This window comes from Trachurus trachurus (assembly GCF_905171665.1).
Source record: "Trachurus trachurus genome assembly, chromosome: 7".
In the NCBI taxonomy this organism is placed as follows: Eukaryota; Metazoa; Chordata; class Actinopteri; order Carangiformes; family Carangidae; genus Trachurus; species Trachurus trachurus.
The window spans coordinates 29,514,777-29,537,967 of NC_139901.1; the positions used below are offsets into that span (position 1 = coordinate 29,514,777).

Consider the following 23,191-nt stretch of genomic DNA (forward strand, 5'->3'; position numbering starts at 1 on the left):
CAACAATTTGTGTGATAGGCCTACATAAGAGTTGAACACGGATCAAGATGAATACAAATAGCCTAGTATTACTAAAATAAAGCCGAATAAGAACTGAATAAAATAATATAAATTAGAATAAGAATAAATAAAACATATAATAATAACAATTGACCTATGTAATCTGTGTTTTTTCTCAAATAAACGCACATAAGGACTCACAGGAAAAAGAAAGAGGGCTTTGTATCATCACGTTCAACCCTTTCTTCAGTCTCAATGTAGGCTAATTCATTGATATTTCATAATACAAACAAAAACAGTTAAATATGGAAAAACAAACACAAAAACATCAACTTACAGAATATATGACCATCCACAGACAGGACTCCAGGAAGATCTTCTCAATTCATGGATGTATTTCACCGGGCGTCGGTCGTTACACCGCCGCCATGACAGCCAGCTACAAGCTAGCAACACACCTGAGCGTGACCGTACAACTACCTGACCCGTTGACGTTCCCTCCGTTCCATCGATTGGATATCACTGCGCGGTACTATATATACACCAAAATTGTACAGAATCACTTATATAATCTTCTTTAAATTAACAAAGACGTTCGACGTTTAATATTTATATATATTTTTTTATTATATATTTTTTTTTAAATAAAACGTTGTGTAGGTAAAACTCTGAATCATACAGCTAAAAACAAAAATCGAGGGGCTGGTCTCAGTTTGGGCGGGTTTTCCCTCCATGGTAACGGTTGCTCCGAGCGTTGGTGACGCGCAGTCGTGCACGTTCTGTACGTCAAAAAAAAAAAAAAGCGGCACTTTCACGGTTAAGGTAAGGTCTGCTGTTGTTGTTATTACTGACAACAACAACAACTCAATACTTGTGTCTGTTGTACATAAATGAATTAAAAGGGCACGTTGTATATTTCTGTATAAATTATGAACTGTATTAGAAGACGTTGACGCCGCCGTGATTTTCTAAACTAACGTCTGTCTGAAGCATTAGCATTAGCCGTCCTAGCAAACCTGGAGCTCAACTGAAGGAGAAGAAAAAATGTAACCGACTAAATGTCAAACTACTCACTAATAATATCAGCGTTGTGTTCGTCTGTCTGTCACAGTTGGCTGCCAACTTTCCAACATGTTGTTCTACACGCAACTCTTCACGTCCAAGCGGGGACCTCTAGCCAAAATTTGGTTAGCAGCGCACTGGGAGAGGAAACTCACCAAGGCTCATGTGTTTGAATGCAACTTGGAGACTACCATCAGAGATATCATTTCTCCACAGGTAATTATTATGAACAGGTAACAACCCTGCACCTGCACCGTGCATGCAATGGGAAATTGTGCACCTGTAGTGTCTTGGTCTTGTCTCGGTCATGTCGAGCTGGACTCGGTTTTTTTCTCGAGACCATTCAAGACCACAGCTGCAGTGACATCTGTATTTTTTTTTTTTTTAGCAGCAAATGCCTCTCTGTCACTGGCTCACTTTGGTTTTTATAATGTAAATCAATAACTTTAAGATGCTTAAAATTGTTCTACAAAAGTGTTTGCTTGTGTCACGATCTGGAAAAACTTGGTTGCACCAGTGTCAAAAGTGGGAAAGACTTAAGCAGGTTCTTCTGTTCAATCATAGCTTTGTTTCATGTAAATATGCTATAGATTTTATATGAAATTATCATTTATTTTTAGCTGAGGAATAATGTAAATATCAAGCTACATGATTATTATGAGTACTGGCACAGAATACAGTAATGGTCTTGAAAATGGTCTCACATTGGTTTGGTCTTGGTCTTGACTTGGTCTCGACCCCCTCAAAGTCTTGGTCTGGGTCTTGGTCCCAAGTTAGGTTGTCTTGACTACAACACTTCCTGTATGTGCTGTCTGAGAGATGTCTGTGTGATCTTTTGTAGATGAAAATCGGTTTGCGAACTTCCGGTCATCTGCTCCTCGGTGTGGTCAGGATCTACTCAAGAAAAGCAAAGTATCTCCTGGCAGACTGCAATGATGCCCTGGTTAAAATTAAAATGTCATTCAGGCCAGGTAATGCATCTGTTTTTTTGTTTGTTTGTTTTGCAAGCAGTTATGCAAATAACTGTGACAAACAGCCGCCACGGGGCTTGAAAGCCTGTGGTTACACTGGACTGGCTGAAATGATGTGCAAAGGCAGGGGAGTGACAGCTACAGCATTTCAAAATGCAATCTGCTTAATGTGTAATTTTAACCAGAGAGGCTGTATTTATGTGTATTTTGTGGATGTGAATGTGATGGCTCCTCTTGAATAAATGAGGCAAAAATCGGCACTGTGAAAAAGCACAATAATGGTTTACACTGCAGAAATCATTTGTCTTTTGCAATCAGATAGGACGATTGTGCTGAAATCAAGTTATTGTTTTCATTTTATGTACAAGGCTGCCAGTTTGTTTGTTTTTAGGTACAATGACAAGTGTTTTTATTCTTATGTTAATGAGAAAGAACAGAATCATCTTTGCATAGTTCAATACTGTGCAGCAACAGTACAATCTATATTCTCTAAATGATTACAAAGCCTCAACAAAAATTGAATATAATTAACCTTAGTGAAAAAGAATGTATTACTGGATTGCTGTGTTACTGCACTATAGGAAATTGTGCCCAACATGCTGGGTTGATAACTTTTCTGAAGACCAACCACCAGAGGGTGACATACACATTATTACTTAACCAACATTGTATTTTGGAAATGAAGGTCACTGAAGCATCCTCAGAGAAGGACAGACTCAGAATGTGTTCATACATTTCTGCAGCTAAAAAGTATTCCAGTTAAACAAACGTAGCATCTCTGAATTCAGTGTAGCACAATTTAATATATTATGCCAAATTAGCTGAGCTGAAAAATACGAGTGAGTAAGACCCCGAAGACCTCTATAAATCCAGATGTCTACTCAACATGAGAAACAGCAAACCGTGTCTATATTCCCTCATTTGCCCACTCCAAAGAAATATCAGTGTGTGTTTCTATCATTTCCCTTGTTTTTCTCTCAACCCACCAGGCCAGACAGATTTGCCTGAGGAGGGGCTCGAGGCAACAGTGAAAGCAATTACTTTGATTGAAGATTTCACTCCTTTTGATTCTCAGCTGCCGCCCCTAAGGTACAGTTGTCTCCTATTCCCCATTGCGCCGTTGTTTACACGGCAGTTTTCTTTGAGATGAGTCATGTTGGAGTTTAAACACACTTCCAGGTTTATTACACAAACACAGTCGAAATGTTTTTTTTTATTACAAATGGTCTGTTTTCCAGCTGTGATTAAAACCATGTGATGTTATATAATTTGTGAGAATGACAGAATGACAGTCTTCAATTGTCTCTTTAAAGCCTAATTAATAAATGTTGTGTCTGCCTCTACACTGTGTTGTCTTTATACTGGGACGGCAGTAACATAGATGTCGTGGACCACTTTACAATGAATCAGAGTCGGTCAGAGGAAATCACTCTCAAAGAGGATTTTGGAAATGACTTCATGATCCTGGAAGACATCGGTAAGAACCTGCTCCCTGATTTTATGTGTTGTTTCTCTTATTTTAGCGACTAACCCTTTGGTACAGCAACTTCAGCATACTGTAAATGTATTGCCCAAGCCAACAACAAACTCATCCTGATTATTAAGTGTGCCAAAACCTGATATCTGGACATGAAAGGATAGACTTGTGATCTATTTTATTATTTAAAGGTTTGTGTGTTGAGAGACAAAGCCTCACGTTGTTGGTTTTATTCTCTTCACAGGAATAACTTACAGTCTCTAAAATCATCATCATACAACATCATCAACCCTCGACTCTAAAGCTAAATGTATTTCCAGAGCCGCCATTTAATACCAGCACCTTTTCCCCTCCTGTTGTTTTTTCCGATCGTAGCGGAGGAGTCCCCATCACACCAGAGTGGACTCCTGGACATGAGCTTCCACAGCCTGCGTCAACACGGAGACACGTTTGGAGATGAAGATAAAGCATTTGACTTACTTGGTAGGAATTATAAATTGATTGGTTGGTTCTTACCATATTTATTTGTGATATTCAACTCATTAACTTTTGTTGATAGTGGACTTGAGCATCATTTTTGGCAAACCAGGCAAGTACCAGTTACCATAGGCTGTAAAATACCACATCTGTCAAAACACTGGTAACTCATTTATCACCACTGGGAAGCAGCAGAGATAAGATGTGAAAACAACACTGGCATATCAACATATTTGAAGAGGTGTTATCCAACAGTTGCCTGTCTCTACAAATATCACTTATGAAGCAAGATTATCATTCTTCATTGTCATTTCAAGTCACTGAAGTCACTAAATGCTCGCCAGCCAGTCACTTATTCTATGAGAGCAGATGAAATTGTAGCTTGACACCTAAACAATGAGCTGGAAGCCATTATCAAGTTCTCTAAAGCAGAGCTGCAATTTTTGGTAATAATTCTGTGTACAGTCTCACTATGAACAACTCCATTCACATTGTCAAATTGTACGCATATTGTCAAGACAATTTCAGAAATCACAAATATGCCAACTTAACAAGGATAAAAGGCAAGGCAAGGCAAAGGGCTTTACATGGCATCGTAGCAACATCCTCTGTCCTTAGACCCTCACATCGACTGAGGAAAAACTCCATGGAAACCCTTTTAACAGGGAAAAACAGGAGAAACCTCAGGGTGAGCAACAGAGGAGGGATCCCTCACCCAGGACGGACAGACGTGCAATAGATGTTGTTACAGACAAGAAAACAGTTTACAGTTTGTCACAGAATGTGCGGAATATGGAAATGTTAGCAGGGGTTGATGAGGGCAGTCTCTGGTGAGGGGAGGGGGGGGGCAGGGAGAGCCAGTCAGCTCGATGGGAGGACTGGGTGGCAGACTGGTCCATGGGAAGGGAGGGGAGGCCGGTCTAAAAGACATTATTATTGTGAAAAAATATCAATTATGTAGGGAAAACAGAGTTTTCTCAGTGTGGGGTCATTTATTGTTTGCAAAGATACGATTAAATTGAACACTGACCCACAAAAAAATGTTGGCTAAACCCAACACATCAAATTTGTTGCTATTTCAAAAAATGTCACAATTCAAAGTGTGAATTCATGAGGGTATCCTGGACTCATCCCAGTTTGCCAGTGGTGTTTGCACTTTGTCAACAGTTTAAAGGGCAAATATCCAATTTCACAAGTTGTCAGGGATTTCCCAAGTGCACCATTAGGTTTGATCTCCGTGAGGCTAATAACCAGTGTCAGACACTAATTCAGTCTGGCCTTCATGTTCCCTAATGGCCGGTATCCTTTTAAGTGCCTGGCTTCCTCTTAATGAGTTATCAATATCTTTTGAATGACAGTCAAATAGAAAAAAAGGCTGCTCTCTGCTTTCATTCAACAGAGGAAAAGTCCCTCTTCTGTGATCAAATACTATGATTATTCAGGTCTGTTTTCTGCTTGAGTGACCGACGGTCATTCTTACTGACCCTGTAGACTTCCTGACAAACTCCAGTGAACGTGCTGAGTCCACCGACCTCATTCCAGAAGAGACGCAAAATGAAATTTCAGAGAGACCGGGCAGTCCAGAGAACGATCAACAAGGTGATGAATTATTAATCCTGATGTCTTTTCATCACTTACATCCTGTGTTCACTTTCCACTGAACCTAAAGCACAGCACCAACGGTTACTTACACTAGTTCAGTGCCTGTATTTTGTACTTTGAATGTAAGTTTATGGTGTGAATGATAGTTTTTGACTGTGTTTACATTCACAGACGCCGACAGCAGGATGGAGGTGGCGACCCCTCCGCCGGACGAGACCACCCTGCTCGCTAATGAGGAGGAGGCCTTTGCCCTCGAACCTGTGACCATCACTCGTAGGCGCAACGAACACCTCTTACACCGTTGTCCTTTAAAGGGATAGTTCAACGTTTTGGCAAATTGGCCCATTGCCATAATCCCTACAGTCATAGCAGTAGGTTTGTTACCTTTTAATTGTCGGTGCAAGCTATTTTTAGAACGGCGGAGCAGAGCCGTGAGCTGCTCTGAGCTACGCTACGGAGGCTAATGGGATTTCTAATGATTTCCCTCATCAATCTAATCAAATACACAATCCAACAACTCCACAACGCTCTGGTGGACAAGTTGTGACCTGCACATTCACCACGCTATGAGATAAAAACAGAACGTTACCAGACAGAGTTGTTTTAGAGGTAAATGCAGAGACTGCTTGATGAAAAACTGTCCCTGAAGGCAACGCGCATCAGCGGTTTTTCATGAATTTACCTCTAAAACAACTCTGTCTGGTAACGTTCTGTTATTATCTCATAGTTTGGTGAATGTGCAGGTCACAACTTGTCCACCAGAGCGTTTTAGAGTTGTTGGATTGTGTATTTGATGAGTTTGATGAGGAAAACCAAGAAATCCCATGAGCCTCCGTAGCGTAGCTCTGAGAAGCTCACGGCTCTGCTCTGCCGTTCTAAAAACAGCTTGCACCGACAATAAAAGGTAACGAACCTACTGCTATGACTATAGGGATTATGGCAATGGTCCAATTTGTCAAAATGTTGAACTATCCCTTTAACTTTCAAATATGCAAAACAGCAATTCAAGCATCATCATTAGAACTAAAAACTTTAAAACTGTTAATATTTCAAACATTTCTCTTGGGGGATTAATAATTGGTCCTACATTAATAGATACTTAAAATATTTTGTGTAAATAATTAGTGATGCAATTACATTTTGACTATATTTGATTTTACACATTTATAGTGTTGTGAAAGTAATGAATGCATAATAATCGAGATACGTGTTTATTACCGTGATTATTTCTCTGACAATAATCGTACCAAGAAAATCTATAATCGTGGCATCACTAGTTTGAATGTAAAGCACAAAAACAAGCAGCTCGGTCACTTTCTACCGTTTCTCTTCAGCCAACTTGGAAACAAGGAAGGGAAAGAGGAAACGCAAGTTGGTTGTGGACCAGACTAAAGAGCTGAGCAACGACTCCATCAGAGAGCAGCTGGCTGACTACTCGGACCTGGTCGGCCCGCTGGACGAGGCCCCTCCGACCGTGGCGGACATGCAGTACATGGAGAGCAAAATTTCGGACAAACTGTTTGTGCAGCCATGTTCCTCTGTTGTAGCTTCACAGATCAAAGAGGTTAAAAAAAAAAGAGTCTCTGGTTTATATCGTAAAAGAATCAGTGGCAAACGTGACATTACAGTTACTGCTCTCACTGTTTATGTCTCATCCTGTGGTTTCAGCTCTTTGCCGAGACAGTTTTCCATTTGAAGTGTTTTGGTGCTTCTGCCGAGGTCGAGGAGATGCGCAAGGATGGACAAGAAGGTAGAAATACTCCCTATTCAGTTAGTGAGATTAATTATTTTATCAATGTGTTTTTGAGATCTCACTGTTTGTTTAATCCGATCTTCGTCACTGTGGCTTGTGCAGCTCAGAGGGACATGAGCGCCTTCACCGCCGAGAACATCAGCGTCGTGGATTCATCGCTCGACACTGAACGGACTCACACTGAGCTGACGGCTCTGGATCAAATGAACAACCAGACTGAGAATTACTCGGAGCAAGTAAGTATCCAGATTTCATGGCAGGCTTGTCACTACTACTACATTTCAGAAGTCGATACCAATACCAATGAATTTCCACGATTCTCGATACTCATTCAATACCACAATAAAAATAAAAAATAAAAAAACAGAACTGATGCACTTCTAAATTCATTATTTTATTTCTATTTTTTTTAAACTGTGTAGAATCAAACTTTCTTGTATTTAACTGCGCCACTGTGCTTCAACAACTTCTCAACCTGCACAGAATTTAAAGGGGAACTATGCACATCCGCTCGCTTTTCCGCTGTTTTGGTTATGCTCCTCTCTCAGCCATGTGCATTTGTTGACAACAAATGGAGCGGTGGATAACGTTACATAACATGTAAGATGTTACGACGGGTGTGTTTGTGTAGTTTTAACCGTCTTAAACAAAAGATTACGGGTTACGGAGCGTGTTTGTGTTGCGGTGCCGCAGAGACGAGAGCTGGGACACCGGGGCGGCAGCCGAGTAACTTCACTGATGTTGGTTTTCAGCCGTGAGACGCCAGGTGAAGGCAGAGAGGCTCCGTTCTCACTCGTAACAAGTCACAAGTCATGTAGTTAACGATCATCACAATTACTCTGGAGCTTTTTAATTAAGGTAAAAATTTGGCAGAGCCACGGGAGAAATCCTGCTTAGTTCCTCTTTAAAACAGTAAATATACAGTAGCTCAACAATAACAGAAAGGCATGTAGTAGTACTGGTTTCTTTCCTTTCTCCTTTATTTATTCAGGGAAGGTCAATTGAGAGCGAGCTCTCTTTTTCAATGACGCCCTGATTACAAAAAACACACAATTATACAATTTACAAATTCATCAAGGTCATGATCCACAATTACAATTACATACATACATACATATACAATTTCCTTCAAGTCCTTAAACAAGAGAACTGTTTTAACATGCAAAAATTATACAATTTGTTTCATTTTTCACGTTTGTTTTCACTCTGGTCCAAACGCCACACCACCGTAGATAGATAGAGCTCAAACTTGTGGCGCAGTTGGAGCGGATCGGGGGTAAGGTTGTATATTCTGATTCTCACAGTACCGATAAAAGCAGCCGGTACCGACGTATTTTTATCGGTTCTCGTGACAACCCTAGTTTGTAGATGGTGTGTATGTTAAAGTTTAAATTTTTCATGATGATGCTCCACCATGTTGATGCTATTACCTTTGCTGTGTGTTCGTCAGGAGGAAAACAGGTCAGATTTCACTCATCCAGACCTCCCATCAGAAGACTCCATGTTTGTCCATCCATCCTACGTGCAGCAGGAGACTCAGTCAACTTCCATCCACACTCAGGTGCTTTTAAAACACACACACACACACACACACAGATAAATAGAAATGGAAACAGGGCAGGGAACCAAACTCTGTCAGACTCCACATCTCACCGGCCTTTTTCTTGTGGGATGAAAGTGAACTAATAATGGACGGTTATCTGTGAGAAGGGGCCGGTAACAGTCGACAAGCGTTTGACAGATGGCGGGTGTTAATTTCACATGCTGCCTCGGAGCCGTGCCCAGCATCCCAAAGTGAATTATAGTCCCTTTTTTTTCTCTTTTTTTTTAATTTATATAACCTGCAGTCTGTGGTGAACAGCCAGGACGCTGCAGAGAAACGGATGACCAGACGAGCACAAAAGCTTCTCTACACTCTTCAAGTAAGAACCCAAAAATAGATTTTGTACATTTACTACCACTCTATCTATCTCACATGTAAAGTGTTTTGATTCAGAGCAACGTGTTTGCAAATCCTGACACAGGGACAGGGGATTTAAAGATGAGAAAGCCAGGACAGGATTAGGGATGATTCTGGGAAATTAAATTTGAGTGTGTGTGTATGTGTGTGTGTTTGTGTGTGTGTGTGTGTCAGAGCCAGAGCCATGGCGACAATGACACCACGTTCAGCCTGCAGGCTCTGTGTGACGGGGGCAGTCGCTCACACGCTGCAGCCACTTTCCTCTGTCTGCTCGTCCTCAAGAAACAACAAGCCGTCCGCCTGCACCAGAGCGCTCCCTACCAGGACGTCTTCGCCACGCCAGGACCCAAGTTCTACAATTAGTAACAAAAAAAAACAAAAAAAACACAAATATCAGACACAGATTATTTTCATTCATGAGCTGAGGTCCGACTGACAGTAGCAGTGTTAAGAAAAAGCAGTGGTAAGTGTTTGTTAAAAACACAAACTTGAAGATGTCACACGTGTTTGTACCAGGGTGTGAGCAGGTCCTGAAAAGACTAAAATACATATAAATATATATACGTATAGATATATATATACACCACCCTCAAGATAAAGGACCATAAAAGGTATTAATAAATAGTTAATGAATTTGAATTTCATTTCACTGTTTTCTTGTTTTGTTCGTTCATCAGTTCAAATCTCAGTTATCAATTTACTGTCATAAATGACTCAAAAAAGTATCATTAAAGTACTTTTACCGTACGTTTTGTACTCAAATACCTTAAGATTTTGCAAATAATACGATTAGTTGATGATCAAAAAGAGTTGCCATCCTCATTCAGGTTCCAGTGGAGTTGATTTGATTTATTACATCATCTGGGAAAATAGGTTACTACAGTTTTTCTGTGGGATTAAAAAGCATAACATTTGGAGAACCTGTAAAAAAAAAGAAAGAAAAAAGACCTGTGTACTAAAAGTTGTAAATATTAAAACATGAATATTTGTGCCTGTTCTCTGCATTTCTCGTTTGTGAGGAAGAGGAGCTCGTCGATGAGAAAATATTTCAACAAATCTGAATATTTTAAAGATTCTTTGAAATAGTTAATTTTTATATGTATATTTGTATCTTATTTTATGGAGCTTTTTTCTTGAGGTGTTTTAGGACTTTACGTGTTTTACTCTTGTTCCTCTACTATTTATTCCAACTGTTGTTCCTTGTTGTGTTTGATACACGAGAGAAAAAAAAGTTGACTTTTAATAAATAAATGTTTAAAAATAATCACTTTAAAGTGCAGATATTATTGACATTACATCATTAACACATTTAACATTGTTCCTGTGTTTTCAAGGAGGGAAAAACCACTACCACTACCACCAACAACTACACCAACACATCAGCAACAACCACCATCATCATCTTCATCATCATCATCATCATCAGGGACTGTTGCAGCGACCATCCAGTCCGGAGGGTAGCAGAAATGTTGTTGTTGCAGTGAAAATGGGCGGGCTCGTGAAGACGCAAATTTACACAAAGTCAAAACGAGCGATAAATCGCATTTCTCGCGTATCTCGCGTTTGGTCGCGCGTATAAACTCGAGCGAAAAAAAAGCGTTCCTCGTGTTTGGCGGGAAGCCCCTTGCGGGTCTTCCCGTTTGGCGGGAAGCCCCTTGCGGGTCTTCCCGCCAAACACGATGAAAAGGACGAAGACGCGAAGGTCCCGTCGCCATAAAAGAATCGGGTGTAGCGTCGCAAAAAAAAAAAAGTCGCGTATACCGCGTCTCGCGCCTAATCGCGTCTTTGCGTCACGGCCTTTTACACCGCGGACGTAACGAATAAACGGTGACGGTGTGAACGAACAACATAGAACAGGACCAGACGTGGCGTTGTTTCCTCTTTTCACTGACAGCTCCACTCTCCCTTACTTACACTAACTACTGTTATTGTTGAGAGCAGAGAATTGTGGGATTTGTAGTTTTTGACCAATCGTGTGCTCTTTCTTTTTGTGATTTTTCCGGTTCACACATGTTTTTTTTTTTTAGGGGCAAATGCGAGTGAAATGCTCGCCCATGGTGGGCATAAGAAAATGTAAGACCTGTCTAAAATTATTTAAGACTTGAACACAATAATTCAACAAATTTAAGACATTTTAAGACCTAAAATTTAGATTTTCACATTTTAGACTTTTTAAGACCCCGCGTGCATACCCTGTTATTTCATATAAAAGTTTAAGTGCATACATATTTTATGATGCTGTGTATTATATATTTAAGACCATCTTAGAATTTTCTAATACATTTAATACTTTTTAAGGCCTTAATTTTAGATACATGAATTTAAGACTTTTTAAGGATCCGCAGATACCCTGTTGTGCGCTCGCAGCAGGACAGATAATCAGATGGATAATCGGTAAAGTTAATAATTTCACTTAATGTGGCCATGAATAAATTAATTTCGATGTTTCGCCTGTTATTAAACGCAAATCTTGAATAGGTCTCCGCTGTTTTCACATTTAAAAAGGTCTTTGTTGTCTTTGTACAGAGACAATATGAGATTTGCTTGTAGCCACAGCACTTAAAAAACCCACTGTAACCTATTTTCATAGGCACACCAGCCTCGCTTTCAATAAAACACACACACTCGCATTCCATAATTGCGATCAGTGAAATATATGAAAACAATAAAATAGCCTACAATTTAAAAATGAGAGGAAAAAAAATCCAAATTCTTCGACATATTTAAACTTAAAAAAAAGAAAGAAAAAGTAACGCAATAGTTACACTGCTGAAGTTACTGATAAAATATTCTGTCCATTGTGGATTGTACTGTATAAAAATGTGTTTCTATATCACATAGGGACAAACTTTGCTCTGCGTGGCCTGCACTAGTCTCTGCACATCCATCATCCTCATCATCCGAGGTGTTGTAGCCTACACGGTGTACCGCTGCAGAAGAGGAAGAGGAGGCTCAGTCTAAAACCCATCAGACATGATTATACCCGTCATGAAAAAAAAAACCTTCAGTTTCCCCACTCATGCACTCAGCTCCTCTGTTAAATGTGGCTTTATTCTCTCCTCTCCTCTACTCCACTGTCACTTTAAGAGGCACCGATGCAGCAGACGCAGTTGCCTCATTTCATCTCCGTGCTCCACGGCTGCAGGATGGACTCTCAGCATCAGCACCACCATCTCCTCCTCCTGCTGCTGCGGCCACCACTACCACTACCACCAACAACAACTACACCAACACATCAGCAACAACCACCATCATCTTCATCATCATCATCATCATCATCATCAGGGACTGTTGCAGCGACCATCCAGTCCGGAGGGAACCGAGGCTTCTCCGCGGTGCTCAGCTCCCACCTGCCGGCATGGTAAAGCGTTTCTACAGGCGCTGTTAATGCGGGATGTGTCGGTGTATTTGTGTGTGTGTGTGTGTGTCCGTTTGGAGACTCGGTGGTGGTGGTATCCTTGTATGTAGGACACAGCAGGGAATGATAACTGTTAGTCAGCTGTTATAAGATCAGAGGATAGGAGGAGACCGGGCTGCGGTGGCTTTTCTTTTTTCTTTTTCTTTTTCTCAAATTTAATGAGAAGTATCTGCCGGGGCGTTACAGTATAGGTGTCCTGTTTGTGGAGCATGCAAAACAATGGTGAGACTTTTTCAGCATCATCATCATCCTCCTTCCTCCTCCTCCTCCTCCTCCTCAGCATCATCATCACATCAGACCTTTCTGCTTATCTAACAGCCACTAATGAAAAGCTCTGCCGCCGCCGTCAGTAGCCTATAGGCTTATTATTATTAATGGACGAAGCGCTTCATCCTCCAGACTCTTTATTTCTAAACGCTGCTTGAAGTTCAGTTTCATGATCCACCTGCTGTGCTGTGTGATGCCCGCCTCCACACTGGGGGAGAAAAAAAAAACACACATCGATACTCGCACTTACGTAACATGGCGTATTTCTCACCGATAACACACACGCCACTTGTTGCACAGACCAGAGGAAAGCGAGACGAGATCTCTCTCCGCCGCTTCGGTGTCCTAGAATTTAAATATAGATCCCAAAAAAGATGAGATGTGATGTGATGCTTCCGTTTGAGTTTTTTTGTTGTTGTTGTGATTTTCAATTATCAGCTGAGTTGTGTATTCGTGTGTGTGTGTGTTTGTGTAGTAGGCTACAGTAGCTATATTTCAGGCCTGAATCAGCACCAGCAGGTTTCCCAGAGCTGCAGGGACTTATGAAGAAAAAAAACAGCAGAACATTTTGTCCCCATCCTGGATTTATGGTGTTAATACCGAGCTGAGAATATCCTGATACTGAGAGGAGGAGATCATCATCTCAAACATCCAGGTTTTTTTTTTACTTTTCAGACAAGAACTGAGGTCAAGTTTGAGAGTTTTGACACTTTAGTTTGAAGTGTGCAATTAAAACTTTATACATGCATGATAAATATTTTACAGGCTAATTCTGGTGTGTAGACTGAGATTTGAAAGATGTTAGGTCATGAAATTATAAATGAATAAAGCACAAGGGCTGTGTGCAGAGGTCATAAAAAGCCTTTTTATTCTAAATGTATGTATGTATATCATAATTCTGAGTGCATCAGTGTGGAGCCATGAGTGAACTCGCTGAGTCCTATGTTTTATTTACAGTAACATAATTTATGCATCATGTAGAGAAAAGCCTGGAGGAGCCAATTAAAAATCCTGGTGCTAAAATCCTGGTTTTAACACAGTTTCTCATTTAAACCATAAAACATTACTTTACAGTTATAAATGAACTTTCTAAGAAAAAGCTTCAACATTTAGTTGGAATAAAATCACAACAGAGATTGTATCATATGACTTTACATTTTGATAGTTTAACGTGCAGGATAATTCTCCCTGTGTCCATGCAGCTTTATATACTTTGTTAAATTGACAAAATAAAAAGTCAACTACAGGACTCAGAGCCAAGTCTGAGCTGAACAAAGTGACACTGTTCATGTAGGACAAGGACAGTGAAGTGCGGAACAAAGTCAAAAACTAATGTACAGAAAGTGAGTGAAACCTAAAAGATAGAGAGCATTTGGAAACATCTGATACTGAAATATTTCTGTGTTTACTTGACAGGTAATAAACATTAAATTATTAATTTCAGAGAGGCCATGGATTTACTGAAGTACGCTGAAGATAAAAGCAGAATACCTCAGTCAAAGTAATATCCATGTAACTTATGAGCATTGCTGCTGAGAAAATTTACATTTTGGGAATTATTACTATGTTTCATCGTTGATCTCTCCTAATGAGAGGGTTACATTTTGGAGACAGCCACTCGCAGACCATCTTCCCAAAAGACACGATCCGTAGGCATCTAAAGATAAGAGGAACATTTATTTGCATGCATGGTTTTATTTTTAATATTAACTACTACTTTTATCTTTTTAAAGATTCCCCCTGAGGAGTTTGCTTTTGGTTATAAAAGAGTCTCATATTAATGTGGATGAATCTACGTTACCCACTTGTTAATGGGTCCATTTTCCATAAATATATCGTTTTGTCTTTATTGTTATTTTAATATTATTATTTAGCGGTCGACTCGAGCAGTATTTCCTGGTTCCCTGGTTTCATGGGAATAATGCCACCGAATCACTAGTTGGCATCGTTTATGGTCGGAACTACGACGGTATCTGATCGCCTTCGAACCTCCGACTTTCATTCTTGATTAATGAAAACATTCTTGGCAAATGCTTTCGCTTTTGTCTGTCTTGCACCGGTCCAAGAATTCTGCCATGCACTCCGAGGCTCATGGGAAATGTAGTGTGAAAACACCTCGTAGTCCCTTAAATAAATTACAGCTAAAATGCAGTATTTCTAATCATTTTCAAATGTTATTTGATTTCTGGAAATCATCTCACGACCCCACTCTCGGTGCCTCACGACCACCTCACGATCCAATTTGGGAACCCCCGGTCCAAGAGACCAGAAAAGTCCATTTACTGAACACCACAAATCACTTATTCATAACAGTTGTTTCATCCTGGTCATTTCTGAAGGTCACTGTGTCCTGAATGAGCAGGAAAGAATTCAACTCTTTTCACAGCGTTTTTATTTCATTAAACCCACAGGAACCCACTCTGCTCTATCAGCATCACTAATGGGACAGGTAACGACCCCGGTGACCTCTCTCGACCACGCCGACGACCACCACCAACCAAAAAAGCATCCAGTCTCCGGTCTTCTTGTGTGTTTTTGCCTCTTTGACCCCGGTTAACGTGAGCGTGTTTTCTGGTGTTTATCTGCAGCTCTGCAGACGCGAGGACACGGCTCAGAGAGAGAGGCAGCTGCACCGGCTGTGAACTCACTGTGTCTCCTTTGTGTCTGCACAGAAAGAAGCCTTTATCTGCTGCGGGCCTAGACTATTTCTTTTTTTATCAGGCTGCTGTCACTGAGTCCCAGTGAAGAAGCAAATAATGACCACACACTGCAGACTGAAAGATGCACTGAGCGATGTGATGTGGATCAGAGAGGACGTATTTTTTTATTTATTTTTATGGATGGCAGGGTTTTTTTCTTTAAATATGAGTAATTTCAGATTGTTGCCCGCTGACTTCCTGTTGTCATGCCTGTTTGTTTCAGTGCAGCTGTGATGGCTCCTAGCGTCCTTCTCTAGAGACGACAGCACAGAGGTTGGAGGACACGTCCACATCAATGTCTCTCACTCCAAGTCGAAAGCCGTCTTCAGGTCAGCGCAGGTAATGTTGCCTCCTTGTTACATCTTTATTAGGAATAAAAAAAAATCCTACAGACAACAATATATACAATACAATACAATACAATCACAGATAGACAAGACAACTAACAACCAAACAAATCAAACAGACAAAAACAAAACTAATGTTAATGTTAAGGCATCCTAGATCATGGGAACATACTCAAAGCAGAGTATTAGACACAATAGTAAGTATTATGGTTAAAGGATGTCATAAGAAAAGCTATAAAGGTATTGTAGAGAGATAAGAGGAGGATGTGGATCAGATATTTGCAGTTAAATTGTTCCGATCTGAAGGAGCTTAAACATGAAGGCTTTCTTAGCAGTGGATTTAGCCATGACTTGAACAAAACAAAACAAAACAAAAAGTGCTGTGTTGAGTGTTACAGACGATAACTGGTGGAAAAAGGAGTCAGAAACTGTTTCAGGCAGGTAATCTGATGGAGAGATGTTGCAGGGACCCCCGACTAAATACAGTATATTGTATAAAATTGTGTTTTATATATAAAACTGGGCCTACAGTGCCATGTACTGTGTAATCGTACCTGATGAGAGGTTGGGGGTTTTCTCTGTTGAACGTATTTGGTTCTCTCTGACGCACCTGTCGATCTTAGATAGATAGAGCACGCACATCCAAAGTATTGCACGTGCAGGACTAACAAACAAGTAGACTTTTGGAAAAAAGGGTGAAGTCGGCACACTGTCGTAGCTCCTCAAATGTTTATTATAGGCTAAAGGATCAACGTTTCGATCACATAGATCTTCGTCAGGATAAAGGACAAAGAAGACACCTTGCTCATATAGGTAATTAATAGGTAACCCCCTAATCAAGCCAGGGATGCAGCTCAGGTGAGGCAACCCAAAAGACATACGCATCAGTAAGTTACAATACAATCTGAGGCTGTTGTTGGGAAATAAAGGTAGGGAACTGGGGAACTGCAGTACCTCCACGTGAACCCCCTGTTGAAGACCTCTGTTTTTTGTTTTAGTTTTTTTTATTAATTTACTTTTTGTTCGTTTTCTTTCAGTAACATACACATATGCACCAACTGGGCGCCAAACATATAATATAACATGACAAGGGGAGGATTTAGGCATTAAGTAAAATGTAACCACATCATCCATAAAAACATAAAAATGCTGCTTGGAAATAGGGGAAAACATTTTCTATTAAAGGGTTTGACCTTATCTTTGCCATCTATATGAAATCCGGTCTTACAGTTGACACATAGGTGAGACATTTTGACTAGTTTTATACAAAAATATCAATTTGGTTCCTTAGTTTATATGTAATTCTCTCCATAATATATATATATATATATTATAAATTATATCAGTCCACTCATTTATTGTTGGTTTGTCTTTCTTAGGCCAAAGACCTCTGTTTTAAGGTAATAAGAATGTATAATACATTTATGAATGAACTGTAACCAATGTTTTTGTCTTCTTATAGAAGGAGTGGGTATATGTGGAGCTTATCATAGTCTGTTAATAAATTAATAATAAACCAACCAGAGTCACATATTTGCTTCTTGGTTAATAAGTTTACTCGTGTCTCTCCCTTGAAGGCGCTCAGTGGGCACAGGTGGCGGCGGCGGTGGCGGCGGTGGGCGATACTCCAGTGACACGTCCAGCACTCACACCTACCCTGGTCGCGGTCGAGCGGTGGAGAGCAGCCCCACGGCCCGGACCTACCCCAGCACGCCCAGGTAAAGAGATTATAACATCATGTTAATAGACTCTTTATACGACTACACTAGGGATGTCACGATTACTTGTTTTCACAATTAATCGTGGTATTAAACACCACAATTCATTAATCGTAAAGATTCATAAATACAGATTAAGTTGGAACCGTATCGGCAGATGTGCACCAAAATAAAGGTAAATGCACAGATACTGGTCCATTTAACTAACGTACTGTAACATTGATTTGGCAGGAATTTAGATGTTAGTGTGTCATTTTTAATTAAGAAAACAAAATAAAACAAAAGAGATTAAAATAAACGTAAACATTTGGTATAGATAACAATTTATGACCTGAATATTTCAAACACTTCTCCTGGAGGATTAATAATTGGTCATATAGTATTAATAGGTACTGGAAATGTTTGAGTAATGTAATTATATTTTGACTATATTTGATCATTTGACACATTCCTATTGTTGTGAAATTAATGAATGCATAATCATAACCGTGATTATTTCTCTGACAATAATCGTACCAAGAAAATGTGTAATCGTGACATCCCTACTACACCTCTTGTTATGTAGATTGGGAAGAACAACTTTATGCAAACTAAAAACCCTCCCAAAGCATCAGTGGAGCTGAATCAACAAACCGCTGACTCAATGTCAACAAAGGCCGACTTTTATAGGCTTCGCTACAGGTTGATTAAAGAGCTGTGTGTGTGTGTTAGTGTGTGTGTTTGGTTGGTGTGCGTTCAGCTGCACCGGTGTTATCAAAGATGTTGTTAATAAAAATGCAATATTTCATTAATTACAGCTGTTTTACGAGCGACTCCTTGTTTACTGCAGTTTAGCTCGCTGCCCTCAGGGCCTCGTAACAACAGCAGCAGCTTGATCTGGCTCATTTGTCTCTATTGTACAGACACAGCTCCAATAAAAGGCGCCCTCCACCCACCCAGCCTGAAAGACACACAAAAGAGGGATGTGCTCATATTACTGTACTTGCAGTTGTTTTTATGGCTTTTTCTTTCTTTTTTCTTTGCCTTTATGGTCATACTTCATCTCTCTCTGATCATTTTATGTCTCTTTATTTTCATATTTCATGTTTTGAGTCCCTGTTTTGTGTCTCTGTGTGATTGTTTCATGTTTTTTAATTGAGCCCTCTAACTTGTTTTTCTTGTTTTAACCACACTCTCAGGTTTCAGTTCTCACGCGTGATTAGGAGAAGCACTTTGTGTAAATGACCTCTCGGTAACCTCTTTATTTTACAGGCCGTTAATTACGTGATAATGTCAAGAATTAGCCATGAAATAACAATTAATTATGTGATAATGTCAAGAATTAGCCATGAAATAACAATTAATTATGTGATAATGTCAAGAAATAGCCTAGAAATAACAATTAATTGCATAGTATTGTCAAGAAATAGCCAAGAAATAACAATTAATTGGGTAGTAATGTGTAGAAATAACGACCAATTTCATAGTAATGTCATGTTTTTCGTAAAGGCAAAAGACTACACATGCTTTTCATGCTTTGAATTTTTTGGAAAAGGACAGGATTTGTTATTTCTTGGCTATATTTCTCGACATTACTATGAAATTGACCATTATTTCTATGATATTTCTAGACATTACGACACAATTAATTGTTATTTCTTGGCTATTTCTTGACATTATCATGTATTTAACGGCCTGTGAATTAAAGGGTTACTGAACTCCTTTTTTTTATGCACCAGGCGCCAGGCGAAGCACACAGCCTGCAGTGACAACCATGGGATCAGACCTCCGACCCCGGAGCAATACCTCACCCCCCTGCAGCAGAAGGAGGTGTGTATACGACACCTACGAGCCCGGCTGAGGGAGAACGTGGAGCGACTCCAGCACAGGTAAAAACAACATGTAAACAATGTTGGCAATGGCCAAACTGCCCCATTGCCATAATCCCTATAGTCTTAGCAGTAGGTTCGTTACCTTTAATTGTCGGTGCAAGCTATTTTTAGAACGGCGGAGCAGAGCCGTGAGCTGCTCAGAGCTACGCTACGGAGGCTCATGGGATTTCTTGGTTTCCCTCATCAAACTCATCAAATACACAATCCAACAACTCCACAACGCTCTGGTGGACAAGTTGTGACCTGCACATTCACCACGTTATGAGATAATAACAGAACGTTACCAGACAGAGTTGTTTTAGAGGCAAATGCAGAGACTGTTTGATGAAAAACTGCCACTGAAGGCAACGTGCATCAGCGGTTTTGCATGAATTTCCCTCTAAAACAACTCTGTCTGGTAACGTTGTGTTATTATCTCATAGTGTGGTGAATGTGCAGGTCACAACTTGTCCACCAGAGCCTTTTGGAGTTGTTGGATTGTGTATTTGATGAGTTTCATGAGGGAAACCAAGAAATCCCATAATGAGCCTCCGTAGCGTAGCTCTGAGCAGCTCACGGCTCTGCTCCGCCGTTCTAAAAATAGCTTGCACCGACAATTAAAGGTAACAAACCTACTGCTATGACTATAGGGATTATGGCAATGGGCCAATTTGCCAAAATGTTGAACTATCCCTTTAACGTCTTGTGTGTATGCAAAGGTGGTGTTGAGCCCTGTCTGTTACCCTTTGGTTTCAGACGAATAAAGTTTCTATATTCTTCTATTCTATTCGTAGGGACTGTGAAATAGACGAGTTGAGGAGTCAGCTGTACCGGATGCAGGAGGACTGGATCGAGGAGGAGTGCCACCGGGTCGAGGCGCAGCTGGCGCTCAAGGAGGCGCGCAAGGAGATCCAGCACCTGCAGGAGGTGGTGGAGTCGGTGAGGTCCAACATTGGTGCTGGTGGCGAACAAGACCCCCACACCCACAACCACAAGCCATACTCAGGCCTGCAGGCAGCGCGGCCGGGGGGGAAGTCTCGCTCCTGCGGCTGCTCGCCGGCCAGCACGCTGAGCCGCAGCGCCACCTTCACCCGGCTGAGCAGCGAGGCCCTGCAGCTGGAGCGCAGCAGCCCCAGCCACCACCACACTCCAGAGGTGAGCGGCGGAGAATCAGAAAACCTTTATTGTCCCCTGCAAAAAGTAGGTCTGGGACGATACGCTTTTCTCCCGATTCGATTCTTCTACGATTTTTTGGATGCCGATTCAATTTAAATTGCGATTCTACGATATTGCCAATTTTCTCGATTTTTAGTCTGCATTTTTTTTTTATTAGTTTTTATTTCGAACATATTAAAAAAAAGATAAAGAAAGAGAGAGAGAAAAAAAAAGTCATATAAAATAAGTAACACATTATAGTGTCCTAAAAAACAAGTCCCAAACAAGTATTTAAGTCAATAAACAAAGAATGCTCGAAAAGGAACAGGAGGAAGCCAAGCTTTTCAGTTCCCACCCCTTTATCACTACTTTATCATCATTCCATAATCAATAAGACCAGATAAACAGAATACAAGAAGACACAGTCACAGATTCACTCTCAGATTCATCATCACCTATGTAAGATGATATTCCAACCTACTTTTCCTCATTCTTATATATTTTCAGAAACATGTTTTTATATAATTTTTTTAACAGTTTTATAGTTGTGCTATTTTTGACTTCATTCTCAAGACCATTCCACAATTGCACCCCACAGACTGATATGCACATACTTTTCAGAGTTGTTCTGACATTAACTCTCTTAAAATTCAGTTCCCCTCTCAGATTATACACACCCTGCCTTTCCATTTTGTACCTCACCCGGAAGAAGGTTATATCTTGCTTTGTACATGATTTGTGCAGTCTTGTGTTTAACCAGATCGGTGAAGTCTGTACTTTTATAAACAATGCATTTGTGTGCTCAAGATATCCAGTGTTATTGACATTGATTCTTATTGCTCTTTTTTGTAATGTGCATAACGGCTGTAGGTTGGATTTGTAGGTATTACCCCAGATCTCCACACAGTAGCTCAGATATGGAAGTATGAGTGCATTATACAGAGTATGTAGTGATTTATAGTCCAGAATTGTAACACCAGTGAAACAGTAGAATGATTATGATTGTCTACAGACTATTCCAGGAACCATATTTCCCCAAAAAATACACATCACATAAGTCAGTTTTTAAGATTTATTCAGCAGCAGTATATATGTTTACTCTCTTTTCCAAAGCCTGGACTGCATAAAAGAGGCAAAAATAGAAGAGTATAGAAAAAACAGGCTTCTGAAACCTTTCTGACAAAATGAGATATAGACTGAGGTAAACTGCTACATTTTAACATTTATCTGCACACAAATACTGTAGGAGCCTATAAATTAAACCCTTTTCAAAACCTGGACTCCCTGTATGTAAAAAAGGCAAACAAATTGCACAATATATAAATATATAAAAATCGTCCAAAATATATATATATCACGATACTTATGTGAATCGATCTTTTCTCCCACCCCTAGAGGACTGTGTGTCGTGCCTGTTATTTTACTTGCATATTTGATGATGCGTGACAATTTGGTTTTGTCCTTGACAGAAAGAAAAGTCGCCTCGCCCCGCAGCAGGACAGACCCACCTCCTCCTGGAAGCTGCGCTCCTGTCCGAGCAGCAGCTTCCTCTACCGCCGCCGCCGCACGCTCACCTCCGCGCGCCGCTCACCGTGCCGCGCTCCTCCTCCACCTACGAGCGGCTGTGCAGCGGCGGCACCGTGCTGCCGATGTCGCACTCGTGCCACACGCTCAGTAGCAGCAGCTGCAGGTGCACGGGACACGCCTACGTCCCGCATCACCACCTGTTCCTGCACCTACCTCAGGAGGAGGCCCCGGCAACGGCCCCGGCGACGGCCCCGACGGTCTCCGTCACAGACCCGATCCCCACGCCGTCTCCTCCTCCTCCTCCTCCTCCTGCAGCAGCGGCGGAGAAGAAGCCGGCGGTTCGCTCGCAGGCCTGCAGCCCCACCATGACCTGGCTGTGCGAGGAGGAGAGCGTTGCCGAGGAGCTCAGCATCATTTCTTTAACCACGGCGACGGACATCGTCACTCCCTCGGCGCCGTCCTCGTTACCTCCGGCGTCGCCTCCTCCTGAGAGTTTATTCATCTTAGAGCCGCCGCTGCTCTCGGACAACAAACCGGAGGAGGTCGTCGTCACGCCGCGGCCTCACACCCGCCAGCCGCACGCCGTGAGGCAGGAGGCCACGGTGCTGGAGATCGACGACGACGACGACGATGACGATGCAGACGAAGGAGCCGCCGCCGACGGCCGCTCGCCGCCGCTGTGCCACTGGAGCCGCTACTTCCTCGTCGACCTGCTGGCCCTGGCCATGCCGGTGGTGCCGACCGTGGCGTGGCTGTGTCGGGGCGCGCCGCGCGACGTCCTGCCGGTCTACCACATCGGGTCGCTGCTGCGCGGCTGCTGCGCCGTCGCCCTGCACTCGCTGCGCCGCCAGGGCGGCGGCGGCCGAGGACCGCGGCCCACCAGCATGAACGGAACAACAACTATCTGA

At 41.4% G+C, this 23,191-nt stretch overlaps 2 protein-coding genes across 2 annotated transcripts; both read left to right on the forward strand.

The window, feature by feature from the left end:
• Nucleotides 1-794: 794 nt before the first annotated feature.
• rad21l1 (RAD21 cohesin complex component like 1) lies at nucleotides 795-9,665 on the forward strand (the record flags this gene model as incomplete). Its single annotated transcript, XM_083974669.1, has 14 exons — nucleotides 795-822; nucleotides 1,112-1,278; nucleotides 1,904-2,033; nucleotides 3,023-3,122; nucleotides 3,407-3,510; nucleotides 3,886-3,993; nucleotides 5,479-5,586; nucleotides 5,761-5,862; nucleotides 6,924-7,153; nucleotides 7,258-7,339; nucleotides 7,445-7,578; nucleotides 8,793-8,903; nucleotides 9,190-9,264; nucleotides 9,477-9,665. The coding sequence occupies exons 2-14, from the start codon at nucleotides 1,132-1,134 to the stop codon at nucleotides 9,663-9,665; spliced, it is 1,620 nt and encodes a 539-aa protein (XP_083830795.1). The 5' UTR covers nucleotides 795-822; nucleotides 1,112-1,131.
• A 6,316-nt stretch (nucleotides 9,666-15,981) lies between these two features.
• Nucleotides 15,982-23,191, forward strand: snpha (syntaphilin a; the record flags this gene model as incomplete). The annotated part of the gene is made up of 5 exons (XM_083975320.1): nucleotides 15,982-16,025; nucleotides 17,611-17,751; nucleotides 19,470-19,619; nucleotides 20,396-20,756; nucleotides 22,226-23,191. The coding sequence occupies 5 exons, from the start codon at nucleotides 15,982-15,984 to the stop codon at nucleotides 23,189-23,191; spliced, it is 1,662 nt and encodes a 553-aa protein (XP_083831446.1).